This window comes from Micromys minutus (genome assembly GCF_963924665.1).
Source record: "Micromys minutus genome assembly, chromosome: 1".
Lineage (NCBI taxonomy): Eukaryota > Metazoa > Chordata > Mammalia > Rodentia > Muridae > Micromys > Micromys minutus.
The window spans coordinates 131,381,081-131,401,060 of record NC_137969.1 but is presented as its reverse complement, the minus strand read 5'-3'; the positions used below and the strand labels follow the sequence as shown (position 1 = coordinate 131,401,060).

Below are 19,980 nucleotides of genomic sequence, written 5' to 3'. Positions count from 1 at the left end.
GTAGCCAAGAATGACCTTGAACATCAAGTCACCCTGCCTCCAAAATCAAAGTGCTGAAATCACAGGAGTTTATTTTGAAAGGAAAAAACAGATATCTGGTCTTGAGAACAATCTAATCACCTCACACGGGGCACCAATGTTGTTAAAAGATGATGTCCTGGGTTTCGGCACCAATGTTAGGAAAAGGATGAAGAGAATGGGGGAATGTGGCCGACAGAGGTGTGGTGAGGCCTGGGGGAAAGGAGGGTGCCTCTGGGGGACCCATGTTGGGAATCCTTTCCCCATGAGGAACCAGCCACACGATGGTATAGTGCAGAATAGAGTTTATTCAAGTCATGGAAGAGTTAAGAAAGTAGTAGAGGCAGAGAGAAGAGAGGAATAGGAGTAGAGAAGTAGAGGCCAGCCATGAGCATGTGGGGGGAGAAGGCGAGGAGGGGCGGGGGTGGGGGGAGCAAGAGAGAGAGGAGGGAGCAAGCAGCCTCTTTTATAGTGTCAGGTCACTGTGGCAGAGCATACCTGGCTATTGCCAGGTAACTGTGGGGTGGAGTTTATAGAATTCAAACACATATGTCAGGGATGAAACCCAAGGCACCTCCTTACATGTTAAGTAAACTCCACAAACTGATCTACACACACCATCAAACCTAAAACGGGCATTTTAAATAGAAAATATTAAAAAATATCAACTGTATTTTAAACACCGAACCCAATTTTAATAACAAAATGCCACTTTAATGCAGTGATATTCCCAACTAGATTATGAGTTTTATTCTTGTATCTCAAAAAAAAAATTCTGACTTTTTAAACAATTATTTTTTCATCTTATGTACATGAGTTTTCTGTCTTCAGACACACCAGAAGAAGGCATCAGATTCCACTATAGATGGTTGTGAGCCACCATGTTGTTGCTGGGAATTGAAATCAGGACCTCTAAAAGAGCAGCCACTGCTCTTAAAGGCTGGGCCATCTCTCCAGCCCCGATCTCTAACTTTTATAACTACTTAAAAATTTCCCCTTAATTTGTTGGCTGTTCAAACCCAGCAGCTACCTAGTTTTCCAAATCCCTGTTCTAAAATGGCATCAGAAAGAGCCCCTAGGGGCTGAGAAGATGGCTTAATGGTGCCACACATGAGGAAGGAAAACGTGACCAGAGCTGGAATCCCCGACACCTACTATACAAACATAAGATGGTGAGGGGTGGCCCATCTATAATCACTGATCTTGGAAGCCAGGTCCAGCATCCCCAGAGCCAGCTGGCTGCCTAGGCTTGCTGAATCAGCAAGCTCAAGGTACCCTAAGACCCTAGTTCTCACCCTTCCTAATGCTGTGAGCCTTTAACACGGTTCTTCCTGTTGTGGTGACCCCCAACCATACAGTTATTTAATTGTTACTCCCTAACTGTAATTTTGCTACCGATATGAATCGTAACGTAAATATGAGCTATGCAGGGTATCTGATATGATCCCCCTACCACTGCACACACAAAGGGGTTGCAGCCCACAGGTTGAGAACCACTGCTTTAATACGGAATGAAATTAGGATGGAGAAAGACATAAACTATCGACCTCTGGCCTCTGTCCACACGTGTGCAGCAGTACACCCACGTGCACACACATGGGAACACGCAAACGCACAGGCATGCTGCAATATACACAGTCTAAAGACAGCAACAACAATAAACCAAAAAGACAAAAACAACCTCCTGGTTTCGAGATGGAATCTCAAATTTATGTCTCTACTCAGAGAAAGCCTCCTTTCCTCAGACTCATTAAACTCAATTTGTAAGATCCTTAGTGCTGCGTGCATCCCAGATGTGAGCAGGGGACCTGAACGCCCATCACAAAGCAGCTGAGCAGGCTGCCAAGGTGTGCAGGCACAGGTTGAAATGTTATTTTTTTTTCTACTCTGTAAAGTAGGTAATTCATTTTGCCACGTAACACAGAGGATATTGACATAATGCCCACAGGAAAAAAATTATGTACCTATTCTTGGATTAATTTAAATTCCTGCTGAATTAGAGGCGACCCTGCATACATTTATCCACAAATGGGGCTAATTTGATGTAAAAACACACATGGCTCAAACACAAAGATTTCCCCACAGCAGAAGGTCCACAATACAAAAAAACGGCTCCTCATGCTGTTGTCTGGGAGAGTCAGGAGGTGACTTCATCAACGTTTACAGTTACACAAAAACCCAACTCCTTCACTTTTCTACCATTTGGTTTAAAAAGAAAAAAAGAAAGGCTAACCATACAAGCAACGTAGGCAACCAAGGGCCCAAGGATAAACTCTCTAAGATATTGGCATTGAAATAGATGCTCCAATTAATGGCATGCCCACAGGATGGACTATCTTATGAGACATGAAGGCAAGTAATGGAGACAACAGTGGAGCAGAGAAAGATGTTTACAGGCGTTTTCTGATGTCCTTTTATCCAGAGTAAAAGAGTTCCATGCAGATGGCTGGGTTCCATATCTGTTTCCCTCCCGTTCCAATGTCTATAGCCATTCTAATATGTCAAGGTTCTATTTCTATGAAGAGGTGTAATGTCACACACATCGAGGGCCCAGTGAGATGGCTCTGTGTGGGAAGACACCTGCATCTAAGCCTGGCAACCTGAGTTCAATCCCTAGGACCCACATGGTGGAAGGAGGGAACCAACTCCCTTAAATTGACCTCTGACATTTCCATTCACACTGTGGCGTGGTTGGATGCCTAAGAGCACGCACACAACATAAAACAACTGTTGGAAAAAAATGTCTAAGAGGTGATAAAAAAGACTCAAATAAACGTACAAAGTCTACACGCAGATTGATGTCAGAAGACTGGCCAACTGTTGTCACACTGATCGACTACTATTCCAATGAAACCTGAGAGCTATTGATAATTTACACTGGTCCTGAGAACCGACAGCCTGTGGAGGACACAGAGCAAGAGATACAATGACAGATGGCGACTTTGTAACTTCCAGGCACTTAGGCAAGGTCACCCATCCAAGATGAAGCAGGATGATTATAAACTCCTGACAGGTTTCTTTTAAAACGCTTGTCAAGTCACGTTAGAACCGCCGTAGTCATTAATGTCTCAAAATTGTATGCGACGTGGGCTTAAAGGGATTATGAAAGATCTGCACAAAGAGATCGCAAAGGCAGGTTGCGGAATGGTACTGTGTGAGTGGAAGGACATTCTCAATACATCTGTGCTCAGCACTAACCAGTCGGGGTATCAGAGAACACAACCTCACCTTTGTTAAGGTTGATTCACCATGTTTCATGTATATGATTGTTTTGCCTACATGTATGAATGTGTAGTAACTGTGAGCCTGTGCAGGTCAGAAGTGGTTAGACTATCTGTAACGGACGGTAGTGAGCCACCATGTGCCAGAAACCAAGCCGGGGTGCTCTGTAAGAGCATCCGGCGGACAGCCTCATGGAAGCACGCATGTGCACACATGCGCCTGCGCAAGCAGTCTGTTAGATGAAACGAAGTGAGGGGTATTAGCAATAGGAAGCAATGAAATGTCAAAAGAAAAAAAAATTTGGGACAGTTAACAGAAAAATTGCTTTTCATTTTTTTGCTTCGACATTTTCTGGGTTTACCAAACCTAACTTCTGAAGTAAGAAGAGGTTGAATTTAAAAAGATACATCCAGCCAACTATGTCTTGAGGCAGCCTGTGTGTAGCCCATTTGCCAACAGTGAAGGTGGACCTGTCAAGCCGGTCATGTAGATCTCTTCGGACCATCTAGGCTGGTCACTCTGCCATCTGGATCGCCCACCTGGTTGGAATCTCAGGGTCTTTACCACTGTGAGAAGAATGACTGTCTGCCTTCAGGGACAGCTCAGGCTGGGGACTTGGAGCAAGTCTGCCCTTGAAGATCCTCATGGAGTAAGACCGAAAAGTTAAGCACCAACTATATCCCAGCCACCATGGAAGGCCCCCCACAGCTTCTGAGAAGCAGGTAAATAGAAGCACTCCATGAAACACAACTCTAAATTATTTCGCCCTCCAAACTACATTTTCCAGGACCAAACCTCATAGCAGCACTAGAAGGCAAAAACTTTTCCACACAAAACCCCACAGAGAAATGCACTGGGGTTTTTCAAACATTACGGCTTGGACATACACGAGTTAGGAAAATCTTACACCCCTGACCTTAATAGAAACATCGGTGCCGGGATGCGACTCAAAGGCAGGAGGCATTCAGAGGTATTAGAGTTCAATCCCAGCATTAATAATCAATCAATGAAGAGGAGAAGGAAAGAAGACAGTGGCTAGGGGGTTGGAAACTATCTCCAGTTATGCAAAGAGTTCTCCCCGCTTCACTCTCACTGTTCAATGTGATTCTTCAAGGGCAGACTCGCTCCAAGCCCCCAAATGGAGCAGCCCTTGAAGGCAGGGGCGGCCATTCTTAGTTTTGCACTGGTAAAGGACCCTGAGATTCCAGCCAGGTGGACAACCCAGATGGCTGGCAGGCGGTCTGAAGCCTACATGGCTGGCTTGACAGGTCCACCTTCACCGTTGGCAAATGGATTTGCCACGTATTTACATGCAGGCTGCCCAGTGTACAGTGGCTTCCACCTAGCCAGCCTTGAGCCATCTGTAACCAGATTTATCTATCGGTGGCCCAAATATACATCGAAAACAGTCTGGACTTTGCAAACGTGGTCAAAGGAAAACTTTCTCATCAGGAACCTTCATTCCGGATGATTTATTACTTTGGCTCATTTTGGTGTACTGCAGGGTCTATAAATAATCGAGTGAGCACCCAGCAGGATTTAATTATTCGATGCAATGATTTAGAAATAATCCATTATTGGGCATTTCCTTAAGTTGGTTCTGGTGTCCTGTTTGCAGAGAGATGCACCGGTGGTACTAATAGTCAAGGTGGTGTGGGTCATGCCATTCCTGGGGACCCCAGTCTAGGTGAAGACAAGTCAGCTCTTTGGAGGCACCATGAGGAAGGTGAGCCCTTCCTGTCCTGTGACCCTCAGCAGCCTTCCTCAAAGGCTGAATCTGTCACTGAAGGTAACACCTTTCTGACTGGAGGAAGACCTGTTGACGACCCTTCTATACCACACATTTTAAACTCCTAAAGCTGATTTGCAAATGCCGTCAGAGGCTGACTGAAGATTTAAGACAGTTCAGAGGTTTAACAATAACTAACGCTGGAGCCTCATGTCCTCCAGTAATTACATGAATCCACAAGTCACATGGATATTTGACATTTAAAGTCAAAGTAGATTCATGAAGAGATTTGCTTTGCTGATTGCCCTTTCAAATCCACTAGAAAGTTCTTTATCCAAAAAGTACAGCCTGGGATGAGAGGGGAAGCGAGTGAGGAAGTTCATGGCTGGCGGCCACGTACCTGTCTAACCCCGGAGGCTGGTGAGAAGCACAGCGGGCTGCCACACAGCTGGCAGATGGGAGGCTTTTCTAATATCAAGGAGTCCGGGAGAGACTTGTGCCTCATGGAGAAAGCACTCCAGAGCAAAGTTTGGAGTTTTACAATTGCACACTTTCCCGCAGGTTTTTTTTTTTTTGCATCACTGTTTCCCCAAAGGGCACGGACTCTTCAGAACTAAGAATTCAACTCCTTTTTGTTTTTTGTTTTTCTTTTTTCTGAAGAATGACCATAATCAAGTCTTTCTTTTATTTTATTTTTTTGGTAACTGCATAAATGCAATCCAAATGTGTCCGCCTCTAGCTTTTCCGAAAGAAACATGTTAGAAATAAGCAAACTACAGCTGCTCACGGATCTGCACGGACCCCCAGATGTCTCAACAGGCTTAACTATAGGCCACTCACAGTAGTAGCTTTTTAGTATCAAGTGGAGCATGTTAAGCCACTTCAACTCTTGCACACACATGTCGCACTTCCGGCTGACAGTGCAGGAAACTTTGCAGCATTACACCACTAAGTTGCATTTGTCCCTTTAAATGGCACAATACCAACGTCACCATCCTTGTCAGATTTCACAGGTTCAACTTTTGGTACACTGGCAGTCTTTGAATATACCACCTAGATATTTTCATCTTCGTCTCCTCCTTCACCTCCAGAAGATTCTTCCCCGTTTCCCTTCAGCAATTTAGTAAATCCAGCTTTTAGGGATACCTTGGATAAGCACTCCCAGGAGGAATTATAGTAATGCAAACCCAGTGGGGGGTTGAGAAGCATGGGTTTGTTTTATTTTAATGAAACCTCTAAGTCTCCTACATGAGGAATTAGCCCCCTAACCCCACACTAGCTACATCAAAATCTACATGAGGTATTTTCAAAACAAACGGACTCTTGAAGCATTTAGGTCACTTGAAATCAAGGACCGTGCATTAGCATGTCTTAGCACGGAATCTGGGAAGCAATTATGCATCATGTCACTAAGGAGCCTGAATTTCTGTGCTAACCTGGTGAATTCATTATCTTGACTTTTATTAATTCTTAATTTTTTGAAATACATAATTCCTTTCCCCCTGGAGGCTAAGCTTATTTACAGAATAAACCAGGCATAGAATTACCCATAACTGTCACTGTCACCCTGTGATGTCAGCATGGTCACAATGAGTCCCGAGGTTCTGATTTTTAAAACACTTTTGTTTGGTTGCTTGTTAGAGACAGGTTCAAACACCAGCAAGCATAGCTCAAGCTGGCCTCACCATGTAGCCCAGAATGACCTTGAACTTCTGACCTTCCTGCCTGGGAACATAAGCATATGCCACCATGCTTAGGCTTGCTTTTGTGCAATGCTGGAGCATGACAGACCGGCATTTCACCAACTCAACCACATCCCCAGCTCTTGGCTTCAAGTCCAATGCGGAATCCACAAATCTGCCGACTGTAACAGTACCAAGTCTGGGACACGGTTTGAACATATATGCTCACTCCATTTGTAAATCCAATGTGCCCTGTGAGTGAAATCAACAGCAAGAAACTGACAGAAATAAAAAGCCTTCCTGATAAACTTAAATCTCAGAGGGCAGAGCCCATTTCCCCGTCCTCCTGCCTCTCAGAGTGATGAAGAAGGCATTCCATCAATGGCAAAGTGCTTGCCAAAGCAAAGAGCCCTCGGCTATAGAAGAGGCCCCTCCTGGCAGGGGGAGACCACTGTGGAAGGTAGAGGTGTCCCTAGCAGATGTGATCATAACTGACCCTGCTGGGTCGCAAGGCAACCTCAAAAAAAGTTAGAAGTGTACTGGGTCAGTGTCTCATGCCCAAGTGGCAGACAACACACTGAGGAAGGAGGTCCCGGAGGCCCAGGCAAAGAATAACAAGATAAGCTTCTTCTCAGGGTTCCATGGAGTGTGCTCCTCTACGATCTGCTTGCTACTGGTGGCACTCAGAAGGAATAATATGAGTGACCAACAAAGTCTTACATGTTGTCTGCCTGTTTCTTTATTTTGCCTATTAACCAGCTCTTACTGTATTAGATGGGAGTACTGGTCTACCATGGTGCAGGTAGGTGAGAGGGGCCTACGACACTCAAAACCAAGTTTTGCATGAACAATTTTGCACATTATGCTTGCAAAGATACTGATTTGCCTACAGCCATCTCCTAAATTAGTTGAATTATTACAGTTTTCAGAAGTAGGTAATTTTGCCCGTGTGTAATATATTAAGCTCCCTTGATTAACATCTGAATTAATCTAGAAATATTTGAATTGAGGGCCAATGAGATACCAAATAATCAAAACTGTTCTCAGGAATGGAAATATTAATTAACATTTCCTTTGGAAGGGAGGAGCTCTGTGGTCTAGGGTCTGGGATCATTGGCGGTGGCACCACCACCACCGCCACCACCTCCACCATTACTAATACAAAAGCACTTAATTATGGGTCTGTGACATGTCTCCCCCTTAGGACAGAATCTCACTGACTAGACCAGGCTGGCCTTGAACATAGAGATCCACCTCCCTCCACCTCCCAGAATGCTGGGATCAAAGGCATGCACCCTGACACCAGCTCAAATGTATATTGATGTCCACAATGGCTAGTCTTGGTTGTCAACCAGACTGCTTCTGGAATTCACTAAAACCCAAGCAGCCAGGCACTCCTGTGAAGGGTTTTCTTCTCTAGATTATTTGTAGCAGGAGAACCCTCCCTCAGTCTGGGTCTTCTTTTCAGGCTTCCAATACAAACTGAAGACCAAGGTTCTCTGGGAATCTTTCTGGCCCTCAGCATCAGACTGGGACTCCTGAAACATTCAGCCTGGTGGACGGAAGGTGACAGCCATTGCTGGGCTATACCGATGACATTCTGTAAGCCAATCTAATAATTCCCAGTCCAGGTCCATGTGTGCGTGTCTGTGTGGTGTGTTTTAGCAGGCCTGTTTCTTCAGAGAACCCTGAGTGATATATCTTAATCAGAAAGCACAATTCTAGAAATACTGATAGAACCAACCAACTCTAAAATTAAAAAAAAAAAAAAAAAAAAAAAAAGCCAGCCATGAACAAATGGATCTGACCACACCCAAATGGCTATCACGGCAGAACAGGGACAAAGAGGATAGATATACCTGAAACCACTGCAGATAGGCTGCTCTAGGGAGGGAAGAAACTCCCTTTCCTCCGCCCACTTCAGCCACCTACACCCCACTTAGAGTACATACAGCACCCTGCCCAGTTCCGAAGTTGGTTTTGTAGGGAATCATTCTGGTTTGACCTGACATATCCTCTACAGGCTGGTTGATCACCCTGGTGGTAGTGTTTTGGAAGAAAATGGAACCTTTGGGGCAGGAGGCATGGCTACAGAGGTCATCAGGCAGGCCACGGCCGGTTGGTGGGTCAGAGCCTGGCTGCCAGTCTCAGTTCCTCAACTCCTGATTAGTCATGAGGTGACCGAGTTGTATGCTGCCACTGCCCAGACCAAACCCAAAGCTATGCTCTCCCTCCCAAGATGGCCTATATTACCTGGAAGCAAGAACAGAAACCGCTCCCCTCCGGCTGCTTCTGCACTCTCTCACAGCAACAAGGAACTAACTCGAAAACGTTCTTGTTTCCCCAGACCCACGCTAGGGGTGGATAATTCTAACAGTTATTCATGGGGCCATGGTCTGGAGTACTCTAGTATATATAATGCCGTTCACCATTCCTTGTCAATACAGGCTGGACCCAGGCCTGAGCCAAGGAGAAGCCCTGTATGTGCAGAAACCGCAGCAAGGATTGACTCCTGCTTGCATGGCTTCCCGCTGCCAAGAACCATAGCACTGCAGGACTCTGGTGTTCAGGTTTTGAGGTTCCCATGACTACAGACAGACCACTGCCCTGCAGGAAACCACCTGCTGCCTGCTCCCCAGTCTCAGGAGTACTCAGGGGTGACCCATTGAGCTGGGTCAATATCACATCGATCACAGTGGGAGAACAATCTTAAACACAAATGGTATATCACAGGCTGAAGAGAGAAAGCTCTGGTCAGAGAAAATGCTCCTCAGGGCTTAACAGTTTCTCTCTCTCCCTCTCCCCCACCCAGTGGCAAATGCCGGCTCCCTTCAACATCTGGCTCTCCAGATGTACAATCAATAATAATACACTTTCTCTTAAACAGTTTCTAAGCTCAGCCTCTCTGGCTCCTCTGTTGACTTCAAAGGCGGCCCTCAGAAACCCACAGCACTTCCACAAGGTCATGTGGCCAGTGAAATGTAGGGCAGGGAATTGGTTTCTCTTCCAACCACCAAACCACGAGGTCTTCGTTAAGGTCAAAATTATCATGAAACGTTATTTACATAGTACACAAGAAACGCAGCTCTGCAGCTGTTAGACACACGGGCTGCGGTGTGCCGTAACACAAACTAAAAAGATAAGGAGTCCAGCCATGTACTTACTGTTCACATAAACATTAAATGTCACGGACGCACTGACATCAGAGTTCGACACCAGGAAGGTGTAAGTGCCTCCTTCCGTGCCTTTCAGTCTGGTCAGGTGAAGCTTGTTCACATATCTACAAAGAAAGGACAATAAGTCAACTCCCTGGGGAGACTCTGTCCTGGAGGGCACATCTCTGGTCAGTTTCTACTTAGAAAGAGATGCCTTTTTAGGGGGTAATACCGGTGAATTATTTCATTTAGTGTTACACTCCTACAGACATACATCACACACTCCACACACACACACACACTCCACACACATTCATATATACACTCCACCCTCCCCCCGCCCACCCCACACCACTCTATTTGGGGAACAGAGGCCTGCATGTGAAGATAGAGAAATAGGCAAGCCAAGCGTCGGTGGCCACTGTCCCAGGCTACCTTCATGACCACTTCCTCCTCTGCCTACGCTGTAGCAGTGCCTTGAACTCTGTCTGGGATCCCTTAGCTCAGTAGCTTGCACACACCCTCGATGTTCATGTGGACACTCCGACCCTTGTGATCCACACAATCAAAGACCCCTCCATCTGCTGTCCCCCTGCCCCGCTTCTGAAAAACCTAGCTTAGTTTCTCTTACTCCCAGACTTCTTTTCCCAGAGTCCCCAGGAGTATTTGCTATTTGAGGATCTGCTATGCTCAGGGACCCACAGGATGGCCGTGAAGAAGGAACACCATACAGCCCTTAAGCCAGTGTGAGCTCTAGATGGACAGACCCCCTGAGCAGGCCATGACCATGCTCAGTGGCCTCCACCACTCTCCTCGCCCCACTGGTAGACATATTAAACATTCTAGTCTCAGCTTCTCTTGCAGGTGCCTTGGTCCTGTGTATCCGCTACGGGCCTATCCCTGTGTCCCTATAGGCCTTTGTTATGAGTGAAGCTCAGGATATCTCACATCTGTCACCTTTAGCCAAGGGTGATCTTGCATGGCCAGGTATGAAAAGCTCAGTGTAGAACTCCCCAAGGTCCTTTCTCAGCTGGCTTCCTGCTCCCTCATAGCTTTCCCTCTGCAAACACCCCAACCTCTGAACTCCTGTCTCAGGCTCGGCTTTGAGAGAACTGGGCCTTTTGTAGACAAATGCATGCAAGATCCCAAGCTAAGAGCACCTCAGCTCTGGGTGTTCTTCCAACAGCCAGCAGCTCCTGAAGGGACTAAGATAGACTATGCCCAGTTACCAGCCCCTTAACAGCTTTTTTATCTTGGTCATCACACCTCAACCTTCTGTGTCTCGGATTCCACTTCTACAAAGACAGGGGCACTAAGAGGGCCACAGGGTCAGCGAGATGATAAAAGTGCTTTCAGCACTAGCCCCTGAGTTTGACCCCGGGAATTTGTGTAAAGGTGGGAGGAGAGATCTGACTCCCAAAGGTTGTCTTCTGACCTTCACACACTTTGGGGTGCAACATGTCCCTGCACCATTGCAAGTCAAATTAAAAAAAAAATAAACAAAAAACAAAACTAAGTGCTACATCAAAGCTTTGTGCTGATATGTGTAAGGTATATATGATAGAAACAAACAAAAGTACACAAGGTATTATGACTGCTACTATTGTGATTACAAGGTTTTGAAGATTTAATAAGAGATCTGATAAAAAAAAAATCAATCACCTGGCCTGAAGCATGATAATTCATAGTTTCCTCGGAGATTTAATAAAGTAGGAATGACACTAACTTCTCTTTATTTCTAAGAATTACTGTGTCCTGAAGACAGGCTAGACACTGCTTCGGGTTACCCTTAAAACTAAGAGAAAAGTAACCCCCACATTCCAAATGAGACACTGAGTATGCATACGTTCAACTCTGTGGTGGAAACATTCTAAACCCACAGCAAAAATGAAATTGTCGGCTGGGGACACAGAGGAAGCCCCAAATGTCCTTCTTCACGTGGCGTCTTCCCACATGAGGTCACCAAAACATGGCCCAGGAAGGTCTCGGGGAGAGACGGGCACAAGTCCCTTCTTACCTGATGTTGCTTTTGTTGTCAGATTTGATGCTGTCCTCCCCTTTGGTAGTAGAGGTCCCGTTCATGTATATCCACTGCTGGTGCCCAGGTTTAGGGTAGGCCTCATACTCAACAACCAAATCTACATTTTCTCCATCGGTGACAAACACCGTAGTGTTCTTCACGGGGAAGATGTTGATGAATCCCTTCTCTAATCGTAACAGAGTAAGACAGCGATCAATAGGCACAACTAACAAGAACACACGACGTCAACTTAAGAGTCACAAAAATGATGGCTTCCAGTGTTGGCTGGCAACACGTGAGAAGACGTGTGTCGGCCACCTTTGCTCCTCACTGTGTCCTGGATGAGGCAGGGCACACACTAAGTCCCGGATGTATGCTGCCGCCTTGCTAGTGGCTCCCTAAAGGTTCTCTAAGTCCGCCTGTCTCCAAGATGGTGAGGTTCAAGTTCAAGACATTTTATTAAATAGCCCAGAAGAATTACAAATGTGGTTAAACAAACAAAAAGTACCACTGAGTCAAGGCAAGAATGAGCTCTAAAATGTGATAAAAATGCTGCAAAGAAAATAATTATCATTTCATATTTTTGTATTTGAAGAAAATGATCACTGCCCTCCATAGTGGGCTTGGTTTGTTATCACACCGTGGGTCAGTCGGGCGGTGCTTTAACCTGAGAACTGGGCTTTTACCGCTTACAGGGGAGAGCATTGGGTGCTCTCTGGATGTGACAAGAGAAAAATACCACAAAGGGCAAATTTGGACTAAGGTAAGAGGACATTAAACTACGGAGAAGGATTGTTTAGCTAAAACAGGCATTAAAATATGGATAACCATTGCATTTATTAAAAATAGCAAAACTAATTTAAAATAAACCCAAGAATCTCGGGTGTGCTTCGAAGAAGCCCACACGACAAACTGGCACGCTACTTCTCAGAACCAGTTAGCAATCGAGAGTTTCTTTTTTTAAATGATCTATTTTAAGTCCAAATCCTATAATTTCCATTTGAGAACTCTTCTTAAAAATGGGTTCAGAGACGCACAAAGTACTATTTGCACGAGTTTCAATAACTCTCGACATGACGGCACATTGGTGAAGTAAATAACGTAGCCTTGGAGATGGTTCTGTAATAATCCAAGAGCAAGCTTGAAAAAGAGCAGGAAGATAATTGCTGATATTATTTTTATAGCTACCATTTAGGGGATGGTGCTTACTATGAGCCAAGAACTGCCGCGGGCACGTTAGCACGCATTTCATTTAATAATTATGGCATTTATGTTTACAATCATTCTGGACCATAGAACTGTTGCCTCTAATTTACAGATGAAAAACAGGCTATGAGTTTCCTTTGCACATGAATGCATGCGTTTGTGTTTGGTGCCGGTGTCTAAGGTACATGCACATTTAGAGTATGGAGAATAGCTGGGTGGTGGTACCCATGTTTAATCCCAGCACTCTGGAGGCAGAGGCAGGCAGATCTCTGAGTTTGAGGGCAGCCTGGTCTACAGAGTGAGTTCCAGGACAGCCATAGCTATCCAAAGAAACCCTGTCTAGAACAGAACTCCAGGCTTCTTCCACTGAGTAAGAAATTTACCGTTTCAGGAAGACTGGCTGAGCAGGGAATTCTCAGGATCTGTTCCCTAGTTTTGGGATGACAGTCACATGCAGCCCTGCTTTGTTTTCTATATAAGTACTGAGGATTTGAACTCAGGTCCTCGTGGGTAGAAGACATATTCCAACCCACTAAGCCATCTCCCAGCCCTGGGTTAGTGATTACTCCAATTTATAAGTAATACTTGTGATCTCTAACTCATAGATGAAATCAATGATTTATGTTTGGATCCAGAGTCATATAGGCAAAGTCTATGTTCAAAACATGGGTCTAAGAGAAGCCAAGAATGGCTGCTTTTTTTAGAGTCTCTATACATTTTAAGCAAGAGAACAAGAATATGAATAAAATTGTATGTATAATGAAAACTCATATACAAAAATAAAAGCAAAATACTCAAATCTTTAAGAAGCAGCCACAAAGAGTTTAAATTTTATTCCATTACATGTTCAAAAGCTTTTTACTAACTGTAGTTATCTATGTATACACAGAAGGTTGTCATCGTGGAGTGGTTTTTTTGTTGTTGTTGTTGTTTGTTTATTCTGGTTTTTTTTTTTAATGCTGTTCGGTTGCCTAAAGTTTCAAGGTCAAAACTACAATCCTGTGTCCTTCCTCTCTCTACTGATAAAATTTAAAAAAGATTTTCAGTGAGAAATGAAAAAAAAAAAAATAAAGATCATCCAAAATAAAAACTGGAGTTTGGGGCTGGCCCTGTCCTAAACCTGATTGACAAATGACATAATCTCCCACTCTTTACAACAAGGGCTTTTGTTTGTCAGATTTTGCTATGTTTAAAGAAACAATGTTGCCTCACAAGGTTATATATTCAGATAACCACACAAGCATAAAAAAAAAGTCAGGTTATCATAGATATATGTGTACGCAAGGCTAGAGAGATGCCCAGTGGTTACGTCCTCTGCTCTTCCAGAGGACGCAGTTTCGATTCCCAGCACCCACATGGCAGCAGCTCACACCTGTCTGTTACTCCCCTTTTGACCCTCTCACATAGGCATCCATGAAGGCAAAACACCAACTAAGTATATTTAAAAATATATACGTCAGCAGTCCTGAGTTTTCTGTAGTCTTACCTTGTCAATATAGGGTATACCCCATGTTAAAGGTGTGGTTGTTAGTGACTGAACTTGTAGGAAGGGACTGGATCACCAGGATTCTAAGCTCGCCAATGGCTATCTATTGTGGGTGTGCTATTTGAGGAAAATGGATCAGGAGGGCTACACCTATGTTGTGTCTGGCCCTTCTGGGCTTGCTGTTTCTTGGCTGCCATAAGGTGAATATCTTTTTTCTGCCTCCTGCTCCTACCATGATGTTCCAGAGCTGCCTTCAGTCTACAAACTTAGAGCATGAGCCGCGGTGAAAGTTCCCTCCTTTAAACTAGTAGCATGTCCGGTATTTCGTCTTAGAACAGAAGGCTGACAACACAGCAGGGTTATGGTACTTAGTGGGATAAAGCCTTAAATTTCCATGATGCAAGAAGGGTTAAGACTCTACAAACTATATCATAAGAAGAAGAAATGCTTAACAACAACAAAGTTTTTCAAATCCTTCTGCATTAAAAAAATAGTGGTACATTAACTTTTAATCAAGTTTAAACTCTATTTCTTGACACTCCCATAAAAACCTGTCTCATCTCTAACATTGTGGGAGCTGGAGGCTTTTTCTTCTGTGAGGAAATACAGAGCAATACTGGGATGCATTAGAAAGAGACATGGCAAAGCCCCCAACCTAAAGCCAGGTCAGAGTTTATCTGTTCTTAAACACACACGCGCACACACACACACACACTCGAACACACACACGCGCGCACACACACACACACACACACACACACACACACACACACACACACACCACACGTATATTGTATATTCAGATGGTCCACAAGTCTTATTCTCTCACCCAGGCCCAGGCCGTGTTGGATCCAAACCCCTGGTCCCTATAAAAGTCGCCTTTCTTTGTTTCTTCCTGCTCCTGCCCCAGCACAACCCACTCCTGACCCACGACAGAACCGGATTCAGATTTCACAGCCACAAAGCTTTCCAGTCACACTTTTCTAATTCTTGGAAACTGATGAATGGATCTTTAAAATCCGATTACGTACAACAATATGCTCAAAACATCCTTTCTAATTGCTTTCTGGAGCTGAAGAGGATATATCAACATGCTCCCTAACCAACTTAGCAAATTAGTGCTTATGGAGTTTAATATTTTAAAAGCATAGCCTTCAATTCAAATTAATAAATGGCTCACGATCACAGTTGGGGACAGAGGAGTACACTGTGTGTGTGCCTACTCTATAATCACAAGCAAAGTGTCTTCCGTGTGTTCATCTGTTGAGAGACTTTCCATTAGAACTTGGGCAGAAGCACCAAATTTCTACGATGTTACTACAGGAGGGAAAAAAATCACAGCGTTCTGTTCCATCAATTACTGAAATCTGGGGTGGGAGAGGAGCAGGACTCAAGCAAGCAGTGCACTGCTTCGTTTCTGCTTGCTAACATGAGCTTCACCACCCGACTCTGCTATTATCCAAGATAACGGCTGCATTAAAAACACTCACACATCAACTACAATAAAGACAAAAAGAAAATAGGGAAAAAAAATCCAGAAAAAAATTAGGTGACATCCAGAAGAGAAAAAACAAAACAAGCAAAAATACCTATGAATGAAATATTTGGAGGAAAACACTCTACATTTGGCTTCTCTTTAAGGAGTTGCCTCAAACATAAATACTTGTGGACTTTCTTGCATCCAGAAGACCAAAGCGATATCTACCTTGTACAGAGCAGTTGTGGTAAACCTGGGGGCAGGAGAGACCCTGAGGACCCTCCTCTGAGGCTCTCTGGGACCAGTGTAGATTTTCTGAAAGTGTGAGCCATAGAAGAACTTGAGAGCTCCAGAGCAGAGACAGACAGGAGCAAACAGGCTGAAGCCCAGCCCAGCACAGACCACAGAAGGGGCTAAAGCCAAGAACTGAGGAACAACACATTCCAGAAGACAGAGAAGTACCCCGGGCTCTGTGCTCCACACATCTGAGACCTGGCAAAGAACATTTATGGTCATTGCAAAACTCCACCCACTGTAGTGAGGGCTACAATGTGAGGGAAAGTCAGCTCATGTCCTGCTTGCAGGGAAGGGGAAGGTGGGCACACAGAGTGACAGGTCTGAACTTCTGGTTTTGTGTGCTGCTGCCAAAAAGCTCCAGGGATAATATTCATTCATTCATTCATTCGGTGATAATAAATTCTAAGAATTGGTTCTTAGAATCCCATTTGCATAAAAAGGAAACCATCTAGTAATTTCTCCTCTCACTGTTGCCCGTAATTTATACATTCCCATAGAGATATTTACCTACTACTTTCAAGGTTGTTGTGACATTTGCTGATCCAAAAGTATTATTGGCATAGCACATGAACACTCCAGAGTCGTTAACTCTTGCTGAGCTGATAGTCAGCGTCTCCTGGCGTTCGTAATTGAAGTCGCCCCGATGCCAGCTATTACGTTTTACCTGGGCTTTGCTCTGAGGCTTTCGGAAGGGGAGAGAAGAAAGAAAAATCAAAGATTACCATATGATTTATATTCAGGATCTTTCCTAAATTAAAAATAGCAGCAATTAACTTCTCCATATTAGCATTCATTATACACAACTGAGGGGGAATAATAAAGCGTCGTGACAAGCCTGTCACTGGGACCCTCCATATCGCAGGATTATATTGAAAGACAGTCATTGTGAACAATTGGAAACTACAGGAAAATTCATTCCAAGTTCTGTGCAGTATTAGATTTTCGGAGTCACCACACAGGAAATATTATAGAATACCAATATGTCATAATGAGTCAGCACACGTATGTCATATTAACATTTCCTTTTGTGTTTCCTTTCCCCTTTGAGACAGGATCTCCATGTAGACCAGGATTGCTTCTAATTCCCTCAGTAGCCAAGAATGACCTTGAACTTCCCCAAGAATGACCTTGAACTTCCCTGCCACCTCCCTTCCTCCACCAGAGTGCAGGGATCACAGGCATTTGTCCCCATCAAGCTTGGTTTATGATGAGCTATGCATTGAGCCCAGGGTTTCATGCATGCCTGGCAAATACTCTATCCACCAAGATACATCCCCAGCCCCACTACCCCCCTTTACCCTTTTCCATGTGTGAATCTAGCAACTGAAAGAAAACATATAATCTTTTTTTATTAGCATTTAGTATGTTGAATAAAATTAGAAGCAGAATACGATTTAACATCCACCACTATAGTTATCAACCCAATAGAATCTTCTTAATGACTCAGGGATAAGGCACACAACCACGTCACAAAGTGTTTGAGCAGGCTGACCAAAAAAAGGACTGTGGCTCTGGCCTGAGGACATCATTCTTGTGATAGGGCCGTCTGCAGACCAGACATGAGAGAGGCTCGCGCAGGAAGTGCCATGGGAAAACTTTGATATCGGCAACTCCACTAAAAAGACTTGAAGAAGTCTAACCCTGCATTCTGCATGTTCCAAATCTGCTGCCATCGGCACACATTGCCATTACAATGGAGAAAACAACAGCATCAACTAAAGGAAGTCAGCAAGCAGGATCTGGTATCAGCAAAGACCGGGGCGATGGCCAGCTACAGTGCCCCGCAATGGTGGCCCAGCAGCAAGCGCGGTTAATAGGAACGATGCCGGAAAGGAGCTTGGCAGAATGCTAAGGCCCTCAGATCACCGTGTCTAAGGCTCAGAACAGAAGACAAAGGTTCCCTGATACTGACTGCAGTGACGCTTGGAACAACGCAAATATCCACTGGGTAGATGCAACAGGAAAGACTATGTCTAGGTAGGAAATGAGAGAAATGCTGACACTACTTAAGACATCTATAATGCCGACACTTGGGAGCCGAGACAGACAGATGGCTACAGGTCCAAGGCCAGCTTGGGCTACAATGCTGAGAGCCTATCACAAGCAACGCATCAACCCTAAAGCTACAACCAAGTGGTAATGCATGCACTTGGGGAAAAGATAAACCTGGAAAGTATGTGGGCTACCTGGCATTAAAAAGGGGCTGGCCACTTGTGACCATGGAGTACTTCAAATGCTGTAGTTGTGACTCCACGTAAAATATATCCTAGATTCTGAATTATATGATGCAGAATACATTATTAATAGATTTTATGTTAATTTTAGTAGGAAATGGTATTTCATGCAACTGGGTTAAATAAAACATTAAAAAAAATCACTTGAAAAAATTTTTGAAATGGCCTGTGTGGCTCACATTATACATATAATATACATATACATATTACATATGATGTAGATATACATATTACACATACAGCATTGCCAGCTACAAACATAGACAATTCCCCTCGTATAATTATAGCTTAAAAATTCTTCTTCAGGGCTGAGCACTAAAGGCTTCACACAGGCAAAGCAAAGGCCTTGAATGTCAGGTCCAGCCCACAGTAATGAATCCTATCACATTAAAATCAGCATACATAAAAGTTGATGGCCCAAGGCTTATTAAAAAGCAGAGAATCCATTTGGCTGGGAGAACTTGATCAAGTCAAAGGCACACCTGGTCCTGGCTTTTGTTCCTAAGAGCTGTGAATAATAGGGGTGTCCATGCCTTTCTAATATGGCCCTCAGCAGATCCTGAGTCACCCCCTCTGGGTGTTTCCAGCGGTAGAAATCTGCCATTTCAGTGGATAGGATCCCTATATTCTATGATAAACCACAATGAGCGACATCCTCATGCTGGCCTTTGGTCTGCTCCCTTCTGTGCCAAAGCCACAGTGATCAGGAACAGATGGAACACCATTCTTCCTTGGGCCAGAGAGTCCCCAAAAGGGTGCTAAACACAAGGTCTGAGGGGTCAGTGCAGAACAGAATAGCTCGGTCAAAAATGATGTGCTAGCTAACACCCAAAGTCAAAGATCTTAATTTAACCAACTGCCAAGCTCAGTGCCGAAAGCCAACAGAAAAGCTTAGCATTCAGAAGCATTAGAAAAGCTGGCCAAGATGAACAAGCACTGTGCAAGCCCCAAGACTTTGATGCTTGAAGAAATAATCATGACGCCTAAGATCTCAATGTAGCCTCAATTTCTCACGAGTGAAGCTTCCTCTAAAATGGTCAAGATCAAACATTATGGATTTTTTAAATAATCTGATAGTGCTAACAGCATTCCAAATTATGCCAAAGGATCAATAAAAGATTCATGGTGAACCCTGGCAGAGGGCCAAGAGTCCCATCTGCAAGTCATACATTGCCTGCTGTCTGCACATGATTTGGTTTTTCTTTAACCCTTGGAGGCACACACTGGGATCTCCCCAAAGAGCCCCTAACACTAAAGACTGAGCTACCATTGCCAGTGGGTTAATTGGGAATGGCATGTGGGGCTCTTGGGAAACACGGTTCAGAACAAAACCGCCTGGGGCAAATTGAATTTCTCATCTTAAAAGGGCTAATTTTCAAGTATACACGGGCTCACATACACACACACAGACTAAATTGTTCTCTCATCTGAAATCAAGGATTATAGAAAGCCAA

General features: G+C 44.3%; 1 protein-coding gene across 2 annotated transcripts in view; it reads right to left on the bottom strand.

The window, feature by feature from the left end:
- The window catches only part of KIT (KIT proto-oncogene, receptor tyrosine kinase), a gene marked incomplete at its 5' end in the record, with an annotated part of 77,735 nt that overhangs the window by 20,890 nt on the left and 36,865 nt on the right, over positions 1-19,980 (bottom strand). For both annotated transcript variants that reach the window (XM_080938233.1, XM_080938232.1), the window contains 3 exons: positions 9,816-9,931; positions 11,824-12,013; positions 16,800-16,974. In XM_080938233.1, coding sequence (XP_080794359.1) covers positions 9,816-9,931; positions 11,824-12,013; positions 16,800-16,974 — 481 coding nt within the window. The remainder of the gene's footprint in view (positions 1-9,815; positions 9,932-11,823; positions 12,014-16,799; positions 16,975-19,980) is intronic.